General features: G+C 51.2%; 1 protein-coding gene across 7 annotated transcripts in view; it reads right to left on the reverse strand.

The window, feature by feature from the left end:
- Nucleotides 1–16,514, reverse strand: part of MINK1 (misshapen like kinase 1) — a 112,776-nt gene that overhangs the window by 38,395 nt on the left and 57,867 nt on the right. For all 7 annotated transcript variants that reach the window (XM_069767451.1, XM_069767450.1, XM_069767449.1 and 4 more), the window contains 6 exons: nucleotides 14,937–14,993; nucleotides 14,722–14,847; nucleotides 12,411–12,521; nucleotides 12,101–12,191; nucleotides 10,221–10,351; nucleotides 8,609–8,663 (listed from right to left, as the gene is read on the reverse strand). In XM_069767451.1, coding sequence (XP_069623552.1) covers nucleotides 8,609–8,663; nucleotides 10,221–10,351; nucleotides 12,101–12,191; nucleotides 12,411–12,521; nucleotides 14,722–14,847; nucleotides 14,937–14,993 — 571 coding nt within the window. The remainder of the gene's footprint in view (nucleotides 1–8,608; nucleotides 8,664–10,220; nucleotides 10,352–12,100; nucleotides 12,192–12,410; nucleotides 12,522–14,721; nucleotides 14,848–14,936; nucleotides 14,994–16,514) is intronic.

Below are 16,514 nucleotides of genomic sequence, written 5' to 3' on the forward strand. Positions count from 1 at the left end.
CTACACGTGTATGTAGCAGAGCTGTGTGTATGTGTCTATATGTGCATGTAGCAGAGCTGTGTGTCTATATGTGCATGTAGCAGAGCTGTGTGTGTCTATATGTGCATGCAGCAGAGCGGTCTGTGTCTATATGTGCATGTAGCAGAGCTGTGTGTCTATATGTGCATGTAGTAGAGCTGTGTGTCTATATGTGCATGTAGCAGAGCAGAGCGGTGTGTCTATATGTGAATGAAGCAGAGCTGTGTGTCTATATGTGCATGCAGCAGAGCTGTGTGTCTATATGTGCATGTAGCAGAGCTGTGTGTCTATATGTGCATGTAGCAGAGCTGTGTGTATGTGTCTATCTGTGTATGTAGCAGAGCTGTGTGTGTCTATATGTGCATGTAGCAGAGCTGTGTGTGCCTATATGTCCATGTTGTAGAGCTGTGTGTGTGTCTATATGTGCATGTAGCAGAGCTGTGTTTCTATATGTGCATGTAGCAGAGCTGTGTGTGTCTATATGTGCATGTAGCAGCGCTGTGTGTCTATATGTGCATGTAGCAGAGCTGTGTGTATGTCTCTATATGTGCATGTAGCAGAGCTGTGTGTATGTGTCTATATGTGCATGTAGCAGAGTGGTGTGTGTCTATATGTGCATGTAGCAGAGCTGTGTGTATGTGTCTATATGTGCATGTAGCAGAGCTGTGCATGTAGCAGAGCTTTGTGTGTCTGTATGTGCATGTAGCATAGCTGTGTGTATGTGTCTATATGTGCATGTAGCAGAGGTGTGTGTATGTCTCTATATGTGCATGTAGCAGAGCTGTATGTGTCTATATGTGCATGTAGCAGAGCTGTGTGTATGTCTCTATATGTGCATGTAGCAGAGCTGTGTGTTTCTATATGTGCATGTAGCAGAGCTGTGTGTGTCTATATGTGCATGTAGCAGAGCTGTGTGTGTGTCTATATGTGCATGTAGCAGAGCTGTGTGTATGTGTCTATATGTGCATGTAGCAGAGCTGTGTGTATGTGTCTATATGTGCATGTAGCAGAGCTGTGTGTATGTGTCTATGTGCATGTAGCAGAGCTGTGTGTGTCTATATGTGCATGTAGCAGAGCTGTGTGTATGTGTCTATATGTGCATATAGCAGAGCTGTGTGCGTCTATATGTGCATGTAGCAGAGCTGTGTCTCTATATGTGCATGTAGCAGAGCTGTGTGTATGTGTCTATATGTGCATGTAGCAGAGCTGTGTGTATATCTCTATATGTGCATGTAGCAGAGCTGTGTCTATATGTGCATTAAGCAGAGCTGTGTGTATATCTCTATATGTGCATGTAGCAGAGCTGTGTGTTTCTATATGTGCATGTAGCAGAGCTGTGTGTCTATATGTGCATGTAGCAGAGCTGTGTGTGTCTATTTGTGCATGTAGCAGAGCTGTGTGTGTGTGTATATGTGCATGTAGCAGAGCTGTGTGTATGTCTCTATGTGCATGTAGCAGAGCTGTGTGTATGTGTCTATATGTGCATATAGCAGAGCTGTGTGTGTCTATATGTGCATGTAGCAGAGCTGTGTCTCTATATGTGCATGTAGCAGAGCTGTGTGTATGTGTCTGTCACGATATGGTATGAAATATCATAAGTTTAGTTGCTCGTCAGCTCATGAGGTGGGCTAAACCCCCCCCCCCCCCCCTTCACTAGCTGACTCTACTTGTTTCTCTCTGGGCTACAGACTGTATGCTAGAAGGGGGTTTTATTGCTCTGGGGTCGTAAATTCCAGGCTCAGAGGAAAGTCCCTCACCCCTCCCACATTCTCTAGTTCAAACTGGAAAAGTGGCTCCAAGATTCAGGAAAGATTCTTTGTTTAGTTTTTGTTAGATATTAGGCAAACGATTTAAGCTAGCAACATGAATATATATATTCGTAGTCTCACTCGGTGTATCTACACCTCCCATGAAACTCGGGTTTCTAACTCCGTCTGGTAAAGAAGTAGGGTTTTCTCTGTAAATATGTATCCCAGATAGGACATATTTGATCTCATTAGAATGCTCACGTTAATCCGAGATGAATGATAGGTTTGGTCTGACTCTGACACGTTTTGTAGTGAAGTTATAGAAATTAGAGAGAATAGTTTAAAGTTTAGGCAGAATGTAGAGAGAGGAGGGTCTGGATAAGCCAGCCTTTCTGTGATGTCACAGCCTTAATGTTTTAAGTGTCTGGCAGGCTCTGAGGAGGGACTTGCTGCTTGATTTCTTGTCTTGTCCTGGAGGAGCCCTGCTCACGTCCAAATGAGCTGGGACGTATGGGAAAAAACTGCCCTAGCCTGTTTGCCTGTCATGCTTTGAACATGTAAGTGTTGCTTTTTCTCATTTATTCCCTTTATGTTATAATTACCCTTGTACACATTTGCAATTGTCTCATTTGTAACTTCTTTATAAAATATTTTTGATAAAGCACTGCCTAATTAATTTCAATGGAATATACTATTATATATTAGTTCGTTCATCCATGCTCTAAACTTACCCTGTCTTCTGAAGTGAAATACGCTACTGTTATTGTTGTGTTGGGTTAGCTTCGGACCCGTTTAATCGAAGCTGGTGGCAGTGATACCGATAGTGTGCAGACTTTTGGGTGATGCTGAAGCGGCTGCGGGGTTAATAATTATTGTTCCTGCCTGAATGGGAGTAGTTATCGCGTCGCTGCAGCGTGCCCAATAGCCAGCACATAGCAGGCAGCCTTTCTGGCGACTAATTACCCAGGGTGCAGTACCTAATCTGACCTGAGAGTAAGGGGGCGCCAGAGAGCTGCAAGTGTTAAGTGGAACTGTAAGCGGGATATACATAAATCCCTGCAGTTTGTGGTATATTGAAGGCAGTGGGATACCTAGAATAAGCCCCTGCTGTAAGCTAAGAGGTCAATAGCCTTGTGTGTGGTTTTTCATCACATCGTGGAGTGGAGGGATAACTAAGATAAGCCCCCCTGCACATGTGATAGCCGTCTGTTGGCCTAAAGTCACCTCAATCCGTGACGTAGGGGTGACGGTCACGGTGTGAATCCTGACCCATTGGTGACAGCGGTCAGGGGAATCGTGACAGTGTCTATATGTGCATGTAGCAGAGCTGTGTGTATGTCTCTATATGTGCATGTAGCGGAGCTGTGTGTGTCTATATGTGCATGTAGCAGAGCTGTGTGTATGTCTCTATATGTGCATGTAGCAGAGCTGTGTGTCTATATGTGCATGTAGCAGAGCTGTGTATGTCTCTATACGTGCATATAGCAGAGCTGTGTGTGTGTGTATATGTGCATGTAGCAGAGCTGTGTCTATATGTGCATTAAGCAGAGCTGTGTGTATATCTCTATATGTGCATGTAGCAGAGCTGTGTGTTTCTATATGTGCATGTAGCAGAGCTGTGTGTGTCTATATGTGCATGTAGCAGAGCTGTGTGTGTGTCTATATGTGCATGTAGCAGAGCTGTGTGTATGTGTCTATATGTGCATGTAGCAGAGCTGTGTGTATGTGTCTATATGTGCATGTAGCAGAGCTGTGTGTATGTGTCTATATGTGCATGTAGCAGAGCTGTGTGTGTCTATATGTGCATGTAGCAGAGCTGTGTGTATGTGTCTATATGTGCATATAGCAGAGCTGTGTGTGTCTATATGTGCATGTAGCAGAGCTGTGTCTCTATATGTGCATGTAGCAGAGCTGTGTGTATGTGTCTATATGTGCATGTAGCAGAGCTGTGTGTATATCTCTATATGTGCATGTAGCAGAGCTGTGTCTATATGTGCATTAAGCAGAGCTGTGTGTATATCTCTATATGAGCGCAGATGGAAAAGATCCCACTCCATCGAGCACTTCATCGCATTCAAACAGTCCCTCACTGCTTTCAAAACCATGCTCGCCACAGCAAAACAAACCTACTTCTCATCTCTCATATCCTCCCTGTCTCACAACCCCAAACAGTTATTCAACACCTTCAACTCTCTCCTCCGTCCCCCAGCACCTCCTCCCTCCCCACTCATCTCAGCTGAAGACTTCGCCTCATTTTTCAAGCAGAAAATTGAGAACATCAGAGACAATTTTAGTAAACAACCCCCAGAACCCTTCCTCCCAACTACCCAGCTCTCCACCTCCAAAACCAACTTCTCCACCATTACAGAAGACGGACTCTCCACTCTACTCTCAAGATCGCATCTCACCACCTGTGCACTTGACCCACTCCCATCCCACTTCATCCCAAACCTCACCACAGTCTTCATCCCAACCCTAACCCATCTCTTTAACCTATCACTAACAACTGGCATTTTCCCCTCAAGCTTTAAACATGCCTCCATCACACCTATCCTCAAAAAGCCCTCTCTTGACCCATCCTCTGTATCTAGCTATCGCCCTATATCACTTCTCCCCTTTGCCTCAAAACTACTGGAACAACATGTCCATATTGAACTGTCCTCCCATCTATCTTCCTGCTCCTTCTTCGACCGCTTTCAATCAGGCTTCCGGTCACACCACTCCACTGAAACTGCCCTAACTAAGGTCACCAATGACCTATTAACCGCCAAGAGCAAGCGACACTACTCTGTCCTCCTCCTCCTGGACCTGTCCTCTGCCTTTGACACAGTGGACCATTCCCTGCTGCTGCAGACCCTCTCATCCCTTGGCATCACAGAATTGGCCCTATCCTGGATCTCATCATACCTAACTGACCGTACATTCAGCGTCTCCCACTCACACACCACCTCCTCACCTCGCCCCCTATCTGTCGGAGTCCCGCAAGGTTCAGTTCTAGGACCCCTGCTCTTCTCCATCTACACCTTTGGCCTGGGACAGCTCATAGAATCTCACGGCTTTCAGTATCATCTCTATGCTGACGACACACAGATCTACATCTCTGGACCAGATATCACCTCCCTACTAACCAGAATCCCTCAATGTCTGTCTGCTATTTCATCCTTCTTCTCCACTAGATTTCTAAAACTTAACATGGACAAAACAGAATTCATCATCTTTCCCCCATCTCACGCGATCTCCCCAACGAACCTATCCATTACAGTAAACGGCTGCCCACTCTCCCCAGTCCCACAAGCCCGCTGCCTCGGGGTAATCCTTGACACTGATCTCTCCTTTAAACCACATATCCAAACCCTTTCCACTTCCTGCCGCCTCCAACTCAAAAATATTTCACGGATCCGCACATTCCTAAACCAAGAATCTGCAAAAACCCTAGTCCATGCCCTCATCATCTCCCGCCTTGACTACTGTAACCTCCTGCTCTGTGGCCTCCCCTCTAACACTCTTGCACCCCTCCAATCTATTCTAAACTCTGCTGCCCGACTAATCCACCTGTCCCCCCGCTATTCCCCGGCCTCTCCCCTCTGTCAATCCCTGCACTGGCTCCCCATCACCCAGAGACTCCAGTACAAAAGCCTAACCATGACATATAAAGCCATCCACAACCTGTCTCCTCCATACATCTGTGACCTCGTCTCCCGGTACTCTCCTGCACGCAACCTCCGATCCTCACAAGATCTCCTTCTCTACTCCCCTATTATCCCCTCTTCCCACAATCGTATACAAGATTTCTCTCGTGCATCCCCCCTACTCTGGAATGCTCTACCACAACATATCAGACTCTCGCCTACCATCGAAACCTTCAAAAAGAACCTGAAGACCCACCTCTTCCGACAAGCCTACAACCTGCAGTAACCACCGATCGACCAAACCGCTGCACGGCCAGCTCTACCCTCACCTACTGTATCCTCATCCATCCCTTGTAGATTGTGAGCCCTCGCGGGCAGGGTCCTCTCTCCTCCTGTACCAGTTGTGACTTGTATTTTTCAAGATTATTGTACTTGTTTTATTATGTATACCCCTCCTCACATGTAAAGCGCCATGGAATAAATGGCGCTATAATAATAAATAATAATAATAATAATATGTGCATGTAGCAGAGCTGTGTGTGTCTATATGTGCATGTAGCAGAGCTGTGTGTGTCTATATGTGCATGTAGCAGAGCTGTGTGTGTCTATTTGTGCATGTAGCAGAGCTGTGTGTGTGTGTATATGTGCATGTAGCAGAGCTGTGTCTATATGTGCATTAAGCAGAGCTGTGTGTATATCTCTATATGTGCATGTAGCAGAGCTGTGTGTTTCTATATGTGCATGTAGCAGAGCTGTGTGTGTCTATATGTGCATGTAGCAGAGCTGTGTGTGTCTATTTGTGCATGTAGCAGAGCTGTGTGTGTGTGTATATGTGCATGTAGCAGAGCTGTGTCTATATGTGCATTAAGCAGAGCTGTGTGTATATCTCAATATGTGCATGTAGCAGAGCTGTGTGTGTCTATATGTGCATGTAGCAGAGCTGTGTGTGTCTATATGTGCATGTAGCAGAGCTGTGTGTATGTGTCTATATGTGCATGTAGCAGAGCTGTGTGTGTCTATATGTGCATGTAGCAGAGCTGTGTGTCTATATGTGCATGTAGCAGAGCTGTGTGTCTATATGTGCATGTAGCAGAGCTGTGTGTGTCTATATGTGCATGTAGCAGAGCTGTGTGTTTCTATATGTGCATGTAGCAGAGCTGTGTGTATGTGTCTATATGTGCATGTAGCAGGCTGTGTCTATCTGTGTATGTAGCAGAGCTGTGTGTGTCTATATGTGCATGTAGCAGAGCTGTGTGTGCCTATATGTCCATGTTGTAGAGCTGTGTGTGTGTCTATATGTGCATGTAGCAGAGCTGTGTGTCTATATGTGCATGTAGCAGAGCTGTATGTATGTCTATATGTGCATGTAGCAGAGCTGTGTGTATGTGTCTATATGTGCATGTAGCAGAGCGGTGTGTGTCTACATGTGCATGTAGCAGAGCTGTATGTATGTGTCTATATGTGCATGTAGCAGAGCTTTGTGTGTCTGTATGTGCATGTAGCATAGCTGTGTGTATGTGTCTATATGTGCATGTAGCAGAGGTGTGTGTATGTCTCTATATGTGCATGTAGCAGAGCTGTGTGTGTCTATATGTGCATGTAGCAGAGCTGTGTGTGTCTATATGTGCATGTAGCAGAGCTGTGTGTATGTGTCTATATGTGCATGTAGCAGAGCTGTGTGTTGTGAATTCTGTTATCGAACTCCCTCCTGTGGTCATGAATGGTACTTCGGCGAGTTCTGTCCATGGACTCCCTCTGGTGGCTGTGAGTGGAGCTGCTGCTTCTGAGGTTCCTTCCACAGGTGACGTAGGTTATTCTTTGGCTGGCTGCTCTATTTAACTCCACTCAGATCGTTACTCCATGCCAGCTGTCAATGTTCTTGTACTGGTTCAGTTCGCTCTTGGATCTTTCTGGTGACCTGTCTACTGCAGCAGAAGCTAAGTCCCTGCTAGTTAATTATTTGTTCATTGTTTTCTTGTCCAGTTGGCTATCATGATTTTTCCTTGCTAGCTGGAAGCTCTGGGATGCAGAGTGGCACCTCCGCACCGTGAGTCGGTGCGGCGGTCTTTTTGCACACTCTGCGTGGTCTTTTTGTAGTTTTTTGTGCTGACCGCAAAGATACCTTTCCTATCCTCAGTCTGTTTAGTAAGTCTGGCCTCCCTTTGCTGAAACCTGTTTCATTTCTGTGTTTGTGACTTTCATCTTAACTCACAGTCAATATTTGTGGGGGGCTGCCTTTTCCTTTGGGGAACTTCTCTGAGGCAAGGTAGGCTTTATTTTCTATCTTTAGGGCTAGTTAGCTTGTTCTGTGTGAGTTTAACCATCAGGTCGTTCCGGGTGCTCCTAACCACCAGGTCCATAACAGCTGTGTGTATGTCTCTATATGTGCATGTAGCAGAGCTGTGTGTGTCTATATGTGCATGTAGCAGAGCTGTGTGTATGTGTCTATATGTGCATGTAGCAGAGCTGTGTGTGTCTATATGTGCATGTAGCAGAGCTGTGTGTATGTCTCTATATGTGCATGTAGCAGAGCTGTGTGTATGTCTATATGTGCATGTAGCAGAGCTGTGTGTATGTCTCTATACGTGCATGTAGCAGAGCTGTGTGTGTCTATATGTGCATGTAGCAGAGCTGTGTGTATGTCTCTATATGTGCATGTAGCAGAGCTGTGTGTATGTCTCTATATGTCCATGTAGCAGAGCTGTGTGTATATCTCTATATGTGCATGTAGCAGAGCTGTGTGTATGTCTATATGTGCAAGTAGCAGAGCTGTGTGTGTCTATATGTGCATGTAGCAGAGCTGTGTGTGTCTATATGTGCATGTAGCAGAGCTGTGTGTATGTCTCTATATGTGCATGTAGCAGAGCTGTGTGTATGTCTCTATATGTGCATGTAGCAGAGCTGTGTGTCTGTATGTGCATGTAGCAGAGCTGTGTGTATCAAACACTGCAGAGAGGCACCAACAATAGATTTCTGACCTCCCTATTCTACCCTAGTGCAGTAACATTAGTGATAATGACACACCCGCACTGTACACCCCCAGGGACGTTCTCATTAATAGGAAAAATGAATTTTCTGCAGTCTAATCCTAGGGAGCTTCTTAACGTCCGAAAAATATGGTGTAAATATAAAATATATACCATACATATATTTATACACAGATATACACATATACCACTGGCTACAGCACATTGACAGGAGGACACAACTCACGTGGGGCGCCTTCTGCCATCTCTATAGCCGTGATCCCCAGAGACCAGATGTCACTCTACGGAGAGAGAGAAGGGCAACAGTCATACACATGGAAGGAGCTAGGAGTCTCCTCCCCCTGCAGGGTGATACAGATAGGAGCAGCTATGAGTCTCCTCCCCCTGCAGGGTGATAGGAGGAGCTGAGTTTCCTCCCCCTGCAGGGTGATACAGATAGGAGGAGCTATGAGTCTCCTCCCCCTGCAGGGTGATACAGACAGGAGGAGCTATGAGTCTCCTCCCCCTGCAGGGTGATACAGATGGAAGGAGCTAGGAGTCTCCTCCCCCTGCAGGGTGATAGGAGGAGCTGAGTCTCCTCCCCCTGCAGGGTGATACAGATAGGAGCAGCTATGAGTCTCCTCCCCCTGCAGGGTGATAGGAGGAGCTGAGTTTCCTCCCCCTGCAGGGTGATACAGATAGGAGGAGCTATGAGTCTCCTCCCCCTGCAGGGTGATACAGACAGGAGGAGCTATGAGTCTCCTCCCCCTGCAGGGTGATACAGATGGAAGGAGCTATGAGTCTCCTCCCCCTGCAGGGTGATAGGAGGAGCTGAGTCTCCTCCCCCTGCATGGTCATTCAGATAGGAGCAGCTATGAGTCTCCTCCCCCTGCAGGGTGATACAGATAGGAGGAGCTATGAGTCTCCTCCCCCTGCAGGGTGATACAGATAGGAGCTATGAGTCTCCTCCCCCTGCAGGGTGATACAGATAGGAGCTAGGAGTCTCCTCCCCCTGCAGGGTGATACAGATGGAAGGAGCTATGAGTCTCCTCCCCCTGCAGGGTGATACAGATAGGAGGAGCTATGAGTCTCCTCCCCCTGCAGGGTGATAGGAGGAGCTAGGAGTCTCCTCCCCCTGCAGGGTGATACAGATAGGAGGAGCTAGGAGTCTCCTCCCCCTGCAGGGTGATACAGATAGGAGGAGCTAGGAGTCTCCTCCCCCTGCAGGGTGATAGATAGGAGGAGCTAGGAGTCTCCTCCCCCTGCATGGTGATACAGATAGGAGGAGCTATGAGTCTCCTCCCCTGCAGGGTGATACAGATAGGAGGAGCTATGAGTCTCCTCCCCCTGCAGGGTGATACAGATAGGAGGAGCTAGGAGTCTCCTCCCCCTGCAGGGTGATACAGATAGGAGGAGCTAGGAGTCTCCTCCCCCTGCAGGGTGATACAGATAGGAGGAGCTATGAGTCTCCTCCCCTGCAGGGTGATACAGATAGGAGGAGCTATGAGTCTCCTCCCCCTGCAGGGTGATACAGATAGGAGGAGCTAGGAGTCTCCTCCTCCTGCAGGGTGATACAGATAGGAGGAGCTAGGAGTCTCCTCCCCCTGCAGGGTGATACAGATAGGAGGAGCTATGAGTCTCCTCCCCTGCAGGGTGATACAGATAGGAGGAGCTATGAGTCTCCTCCCCCTGCAGGGTGATACAGATAGGAGGAGCTAGGAGTCTCCTCCTCCTGCAGGGTGATACAGATAGGAGGAGCTAGGAGTCTCCTCCCCCTGCAGGGTGATACAGATAGTAGGAGCTATGAGTACCCTTGTTACACCCAGTTTAGAGTGGCACATGTAGGATCACCAGCTCACCCTGTAGTCATAAGTGGCGTCTGGGTTTTCGTCACAGGCGATGACCTCGGGTGCCATCCAGTAGGGCGTCCCGATGAAAGTGTTTCTCCTCCCAACGGTGCGGTCCAGTTGGGCGCTGACCCCGAAATCAACTAAGACATGAAGGAAGAGGAAGAAGAGGTCAGGCGTACAGTGGCACAGGAGGACGGCAGCGCAGCACAGGAGGGCAGCAGTGTAGTGTCATGGCAGCACAGCACAGGAGGGCAGCAGTGTAGTGTCATGACAGCACAGCACAGGAGGGCAGCAGTGTAGTGTCATGGCAGCACAGCACAGGAGGGCAGCGGTGTAGTGTCATGGCAGCACAGCACGGCAGCAGTGTAATGTCATGGCAGCACAGCACAGGAGGGCAGCAGTGTAGTGTCATGGCAGCACAGCACAGGAGGGCAGCAGTGTAGTGTCATGGCAGCACAGCACAGCAGGGCAGCAGTGTAATGTCATGGCAGCACAGCACAGGAGGGCAGCAGTGTAGTGTCATGGCAGCACAGCACAGGAGGGCAGCAGTGTAGTGTCATGGCAGCACAGCACAGGAGGGCAGCAGTGTAGTGTCATGGCAGCACAGCACAGGAGGGCAGCAGTGTAGTGTCATGGCAGCACAGCACAGGAGGGCAGCAGTGTAGTGTCATGGCAGCACAGCACAGGAGGGCAGCAGTGTAATGTCATGGCAGCACAGCACAGGAGGGCAGCAGTGTAGTGTCATGGCAGCACAGCACAGGAGGGCAGCAGTGTAGTGTCATGGCAGCACAGCACAGGAGGGCAGCAGTGTAATGTCATGGCAGCACAGCACAGGAGGGCAGCAGTGTAGTGTCATGGCAGTACAGCACAGGAGGGCAGCAGTGTAGTGTCATGGCAGCCAAGCACAGGAGGGCAGCAGTGTAATGTCATGGCAGCACAGCACAGGAGGGCAGCAGTGTAGTGTCATGGCAGCACAGCACAGGAGGGCAGCAGTGTAGTGTCATGGCAGCACAGCACAGGAGGGCAGCAGTGTAGTGTCATGGCAGCACAGCACAGGAGGGCAGCAGTGTAGTGTCACGGCAGCACAGCACAGGAGGGCGGCAGTGCGGTGTCAGGGCTGCACAGCACAGGAGGGCAGCAGTGTAGTGTCACGGCAGCACAGCACAGAAGGGCAGCAGTGCGGTGTCATGGCAGCACAGCACAGGAGGGCAGCAGTGTAGTGTCACTGCAGCACAGCACAGGAGGGCAGCAGTGTAGTGTCAAGGCAGCACAGCACAGGAGGGCGGCAGCGCAGTGTCACGGTAGAGAGTCACAGGAGGGCGGCAGTGCCGTGTCACGGTAGCGCATCACAGGAGGGCGGCAGCACGGTGTCACGGTAGCGCGTCACAGGAGGGCGGCAGCGCGGTGTCACAGTAGCGCGTCACAGGAGGGCGATAGCGCAGTGTCACAGCAGCGAAGCACAAAAGGACGGCAGCATGGTGTCAGAGAAGCGCAGCACAAAAGGACGGCATCACGGTGTCATGGCAGTGCAGCACAGGAGGGTGGCAGCGCAGTAGAGGAGGACAGTAGTGCAGTGTCACGGTAGCGCGTCACAAGAGGACAGCAGCGCGGTGTCACGGTAGCGCGTCACAGGAGGACGGTAGCGCAGTGTCACAGCAGCGCAGCACAAAAAGATGGCAGAGCGGTGTCACAGCAGCGCAGCACAGAAGGGCAGCAGCCCAGTGTCATGGCAGAGCAGCACAGGAGGATGGCAGCGCAGCACAGGAGGACGGCAGCACGGTGCCACGGAAGCGCAGCACTGGAAGACGGCAACGCAGCACAGGAAGGCGGCAGCGCAGCACAGGAAGGCGGCAGCGCAGCACAGGAGGGCAGCAGCTCCTTGTACTCACCCAGCTTCACCTCAGCGTTCTCCGTCAGCAGCACATTCTGCCCTTTGATGTCTCGGTGGATGACCTTGTGAGCGTGCAGGTGGGATAAACCCTGGAGACAACACAAAGGGTTAACGGGACAGGACCATCTACTGCCAGGGATATAAATATGTACACACAATTTATCACCTTGATGCTCCAGCTACAACAAAAACATCTAGGTCCCCATGACAACCCTTCCTGGCACCAGGTGTGGTCCATAAAACAAGGCTACATGCGCACCCAACCACCCACTGCCACCCGTCACCCTGCACCAGACTCGCCCTCTCACCCGCAGGATTTCCCGGCAGATGTAGGCGATGCAGTCTTCCTTCAGGGCGTTCCCTTTCGTGTTCTTCACCAGGTCTGTGACTGATCCGGCACCACAGAACTCCATCACCAGCTGCCGGGAGAGCGAGGGAAACAGTCAGTAATGGGGCGGACCTCCATCCTGCCATGGGGTGTCCCACCCTCTGCCTCTCCGCCAGTAGTGACCACTCAGCAATCTCACTTTCAGGGCACTTATTATCCCCAGTAGTCACAGCAATCATGTTCCCCATTCTCCTTCGTAATAAAAGACTTTTCTACATTTGCCCAGTGATTACAGCAGAGTCTTTATTCCCTCTATCCAAGCGTCACAAAAGTGCTCTTCACCAAGTTATTCCAAAACGTCACAGCAGAGCCCCTTCCCCCCAGTAGTCTCAGCAGAGTCCTTTCCTTCACCCCAGTAGTCTCAGCAGAGTCCTTTCCTTGACCCCAGTAGTCACAGCAGAGTCCTTTCCTTTACCCCCTTTCCCTTCCCCTGGTAGTCTCAGCATAGTCCTTTCCTTCACCCCCTTTCCCTAACCCCAGTAGTCTCAGCAGAGTCCTTTCCTTCACCCCAGTAATCTCAGCATAGTCCTTTCCTTCACCCCCTTTCCCTAACCCCAGTAGTCTCAGCAGAGTCCTTTCCTTCACCCCCTTTCCTTCCCACAGTAGTCTCAGCAGAGTTCTTTCCTTCACCCCCTTTCCCCCCAGTAATCTCAGCAGAGTCCTTTCCTTTCCCTCAGTAGTCTCAGCAGTCGTTTCATTCACCCCCTTTCCCTTCCCCCAGTAGTCTCAGCAGAGTCCTTTCCTTCACCCCCTTTCCCTCCCCCCCAGTAGTCGCAGCAGAGTCCTTTCCTTCAATCCCTTTCCCTCCCCCCAGTAATCTCAGCAGAGTCCTTTCCTTCACCCCCTTTCCCTACCCCCAGTAATTTCAGCAGAGTCCTTTCCTTCACCCCCTTTCCTTCCCCCAGTAGTCTCAGCAGAGTCCTTTCCTTCACCCCTTTCCCTTTCACCTAGTAGTCTCAGTAGAGTCCTTTCCTTCACCCCCTTTCCCTTCCACCTAGAAGTCTCAGCAGAGTCCTTTCCTTCACCCCCTTTCCCTTCCCCCCAGTAATCTCAGCAGAGTCCTTTCCTTCAATCCCTTTCCCTCCGCCACAGTTATCTCAGCAGAGTTCTTTCCTTCACCCCCTTTCCCTTCCCCCAGTAGTCTCAGCAGAGTCCTTTCCTTCACCCCCTTTTCCTCCACCCAGTAGTCTCAGCAGAGTCCTGTCATTCAATCCCTTTCCCTCCCACCCAGTAATCTCAGCAGAGTCCTTTCCTTCACCGCCTTTCCCTCCCCCCAGTAATCTCAGCAGAGTCCTTTCCTTCACCCCCTTTCCCTCCCCCCAATAATTTCAGCAGAGTTCTTTCCTTCACCCCCTTTCCCTACCCCCAGTAATCTCAGCAGAGTCCTTTCTTTCACCCCCTTTCCTTCCCCCAGTAGTCTCAGCAGAGTTCTTTCCTTCACCCCCTTTCCCCCCAGTAATCTCAGCAGTTTCCTTTCCTTTCCCTTCCCCCCATAGTCTCAGCAGAGCCTTTCCTTCACCCCCCTCTCCGTTCCCCCCAGTAGTCTCAGCAGAGTCCTTTCCTTCACCCCCTCTCCGTTACCCCCAGTAGTCTCAGCAGAGTCCTTTCCTTCACCCCCCTCCCTTCCCCCAGTAGTCTCAGCAGAGTCCTTTCCTTCACCCCCTTTCCCTCCCCCCAGTAATCTCAGCAGAGTCCTTTCCTTCACCCCTTTCCCTTCCCCCTAGTAGTCTCAGCAGAGTCCTTTCCTTCACCCCCTTTCCCTCCCCCCAGTAATCTCAGCAGAGTCCTTTCCTTCACCCCCTGTCCCTTCCCCCTAGTAGTCTCAGCAGAGTCCTTTCCTTCACCCCCTTTCCTTCCCCCCAGTAATCTAAGCAGAGTCCTTTCCTTCACCCCCTTTCCCTTCCCCCTTGCAGTCTCAGCAGAGTCCTTTCCTTCACCCCCTTTCCCCCCCCCCCCAGTAATCTAAGCAGAGTCCTTTCCTTCACCCCCTTTCCCTTCCCCTCAGTAATCTCAGCAGAGTCCTTTCCTTCACCCCCTTCCCTTTTCCCCCAGTAGTCTCAGCACAGCCATGTAGGTCCCTAAGCGGCAGTGTTGTGTCGCCCCTTCCATACAGTGGCTTCCCGTGCCCCACTTTTAGCATGCACCCCCTCCCGCAGAGATGGCAGACAGGAGCTGAGGGCTGAGCCAGGAGCTCCGGCAGAAGAGCTGAGGATCGGGCGGCAGCGTCTCACCCACAGCTGGTCGTCGTTCCCCGGCGGGCTCTTCTTGATGAAGGCCCCGTAGTAGGTGGCGATGTTGCGGTGGTGTGAATACTTCTTCAGCATGTTAATCTCCTGCTTTATCTCCTCCTCCTCGTCCTGCACAGGCAAAGCACAAGACACATCAGGTCTGCAAAAATATGCACACCCTCCATATAAAAGAGGAGCAGAAATCAGGACACCCTCACCTCCGTGACATCCATGACCTTAATGGCGGCCAGCTGTCCGGTCTTAACATGACGACCCTGCAGAAGAAAGAGAAAGCGGGTAACCAACGAGAAGCGGGTGTCAGGAACACACGGGACACAGCTCCTCCTATCTGTATCACCCTGCAGGAGGAGGAGACTCACAGCTCCTCCTATCACCCTGCAGGGGGAGGGACTCCTAGCTCCTCCTACCTGTATCACCCTGCAGGGGGAGGAGACTCCTAGCTCCTCGTACCTGCATCACCCTACAGGAGGAGGAGACTCACAGCTCCTCGTACCTGTATCACCCTGCAGGGGGAGGAGACTCCTAGCTCCTCCTACCTGTATCACCCTGCAGGGGGCAGAGACTCCTAGCTCCTCCTACTTGTCTCACCCTGCAGGTGGCGGAGACTCCTAGCTCCTCCCATCTGTATCACCCTGCAGGGGGTGGAGGCTCACAGCTCATCCTATCTGTATCACCCTGTAGGGGGAGGAGACTCAAAGCTCCTCCCATCTGTATCACCCTGCAGGGGGCGGAGATTCACAGCTCCTCATATCACCCTCCAGGGGGCGGAGACTCACAGCTTCTCCTATCACCCTGCAGGGGGCGGAGACTCACAGCTCCTCCTATCTGTATCACCCTGCAGGGGCGGAGACTCACAGCTCCTCCTATTACCCTGCAGGGGGGCGGAGACTCACAGCTCCTCCTATCTGTATCACCCTGCAGGGGGCGGAGACTCCTAGTTCCTCCTATCTGTATCACCCTGCAGGGGGGTAACAGACACCAGTGGTCAGTAGTACAGCCATTAGGCTCCTCCCTCTATAGGGCACACCTGTACGTTGCGCTGTAGTGTCACTGCACCTGGGCGACACACAGTGTTAGACCAGTTTTTGATGCTTGCACATAATTTTCTGTTGCCATGGTTATGAGTTTTACACTATTACTCCCCCGCTCATTCTCCTAATAACGCCCCCTCTGTTTCCGTCTCTCTCACCCACATTCCCCTTCCCCCTCTCCATGTGCCGTCTGCTTACTCTGCATTTTCCTCTGTTGGCAGTTTCTAGGTTGGAGCTGCCAATACAGCAAGTGCTGACAGTGGGCAGCTGCACAGACACAGCGGGCAGAGGCAGCCATGAAAGAAGAAGAACCGGAGGGGCAGGAGGCTGGAGCATCAGGAGGAGCAAGCAGGGGGCGTGAAAGGAGCAGGGGGCGGCGGAGGGAGGCAGGAGCGGCGAGAGGAGCAGGGTACGACGGAGGGAGGCTGGGGCGTGAAAGGAGCAGGGGGCGGCGGAGGGAGGCTGGAGCGGCGAGAGGAGCAGGGTACGACGGAGGGAGGCTGGGCGGCGAGAGGAGCAGGGTACGACGGAGGGAGGCTGGGCGGCGAGAGGAGCAGGGTACGACGGAGGGAGGCTGGGCGGCGAGAGGAGCAGGGTACGACGGAGGGAGGCTGGGGTGGTGAGAGGAGCAGAAGATGATGGAGGGAGGCTGGGGCGTGAAAGGAGCAGGGGGCGGCGGAGGGAGGCTGGAGCGGCGAGAGGAGCAGGGTACGACGGAGGGAGGCTGGGCAGCGAGAGGAGCAG

Source organism: Ranitomeya imitator, chromosome 4, assembly GCF_032444005.1.
Source record: "Ranitomeya imitator isolate aRanImi1 chromosome 4, aRanImi1.pri, whole genome shotgun sequence".
NCBI lineage: Eukaryota > Metazoa > Chordata > Amphibia > Anura > Dendrobatidae > Ranitomeya > Ranitomeya imitator.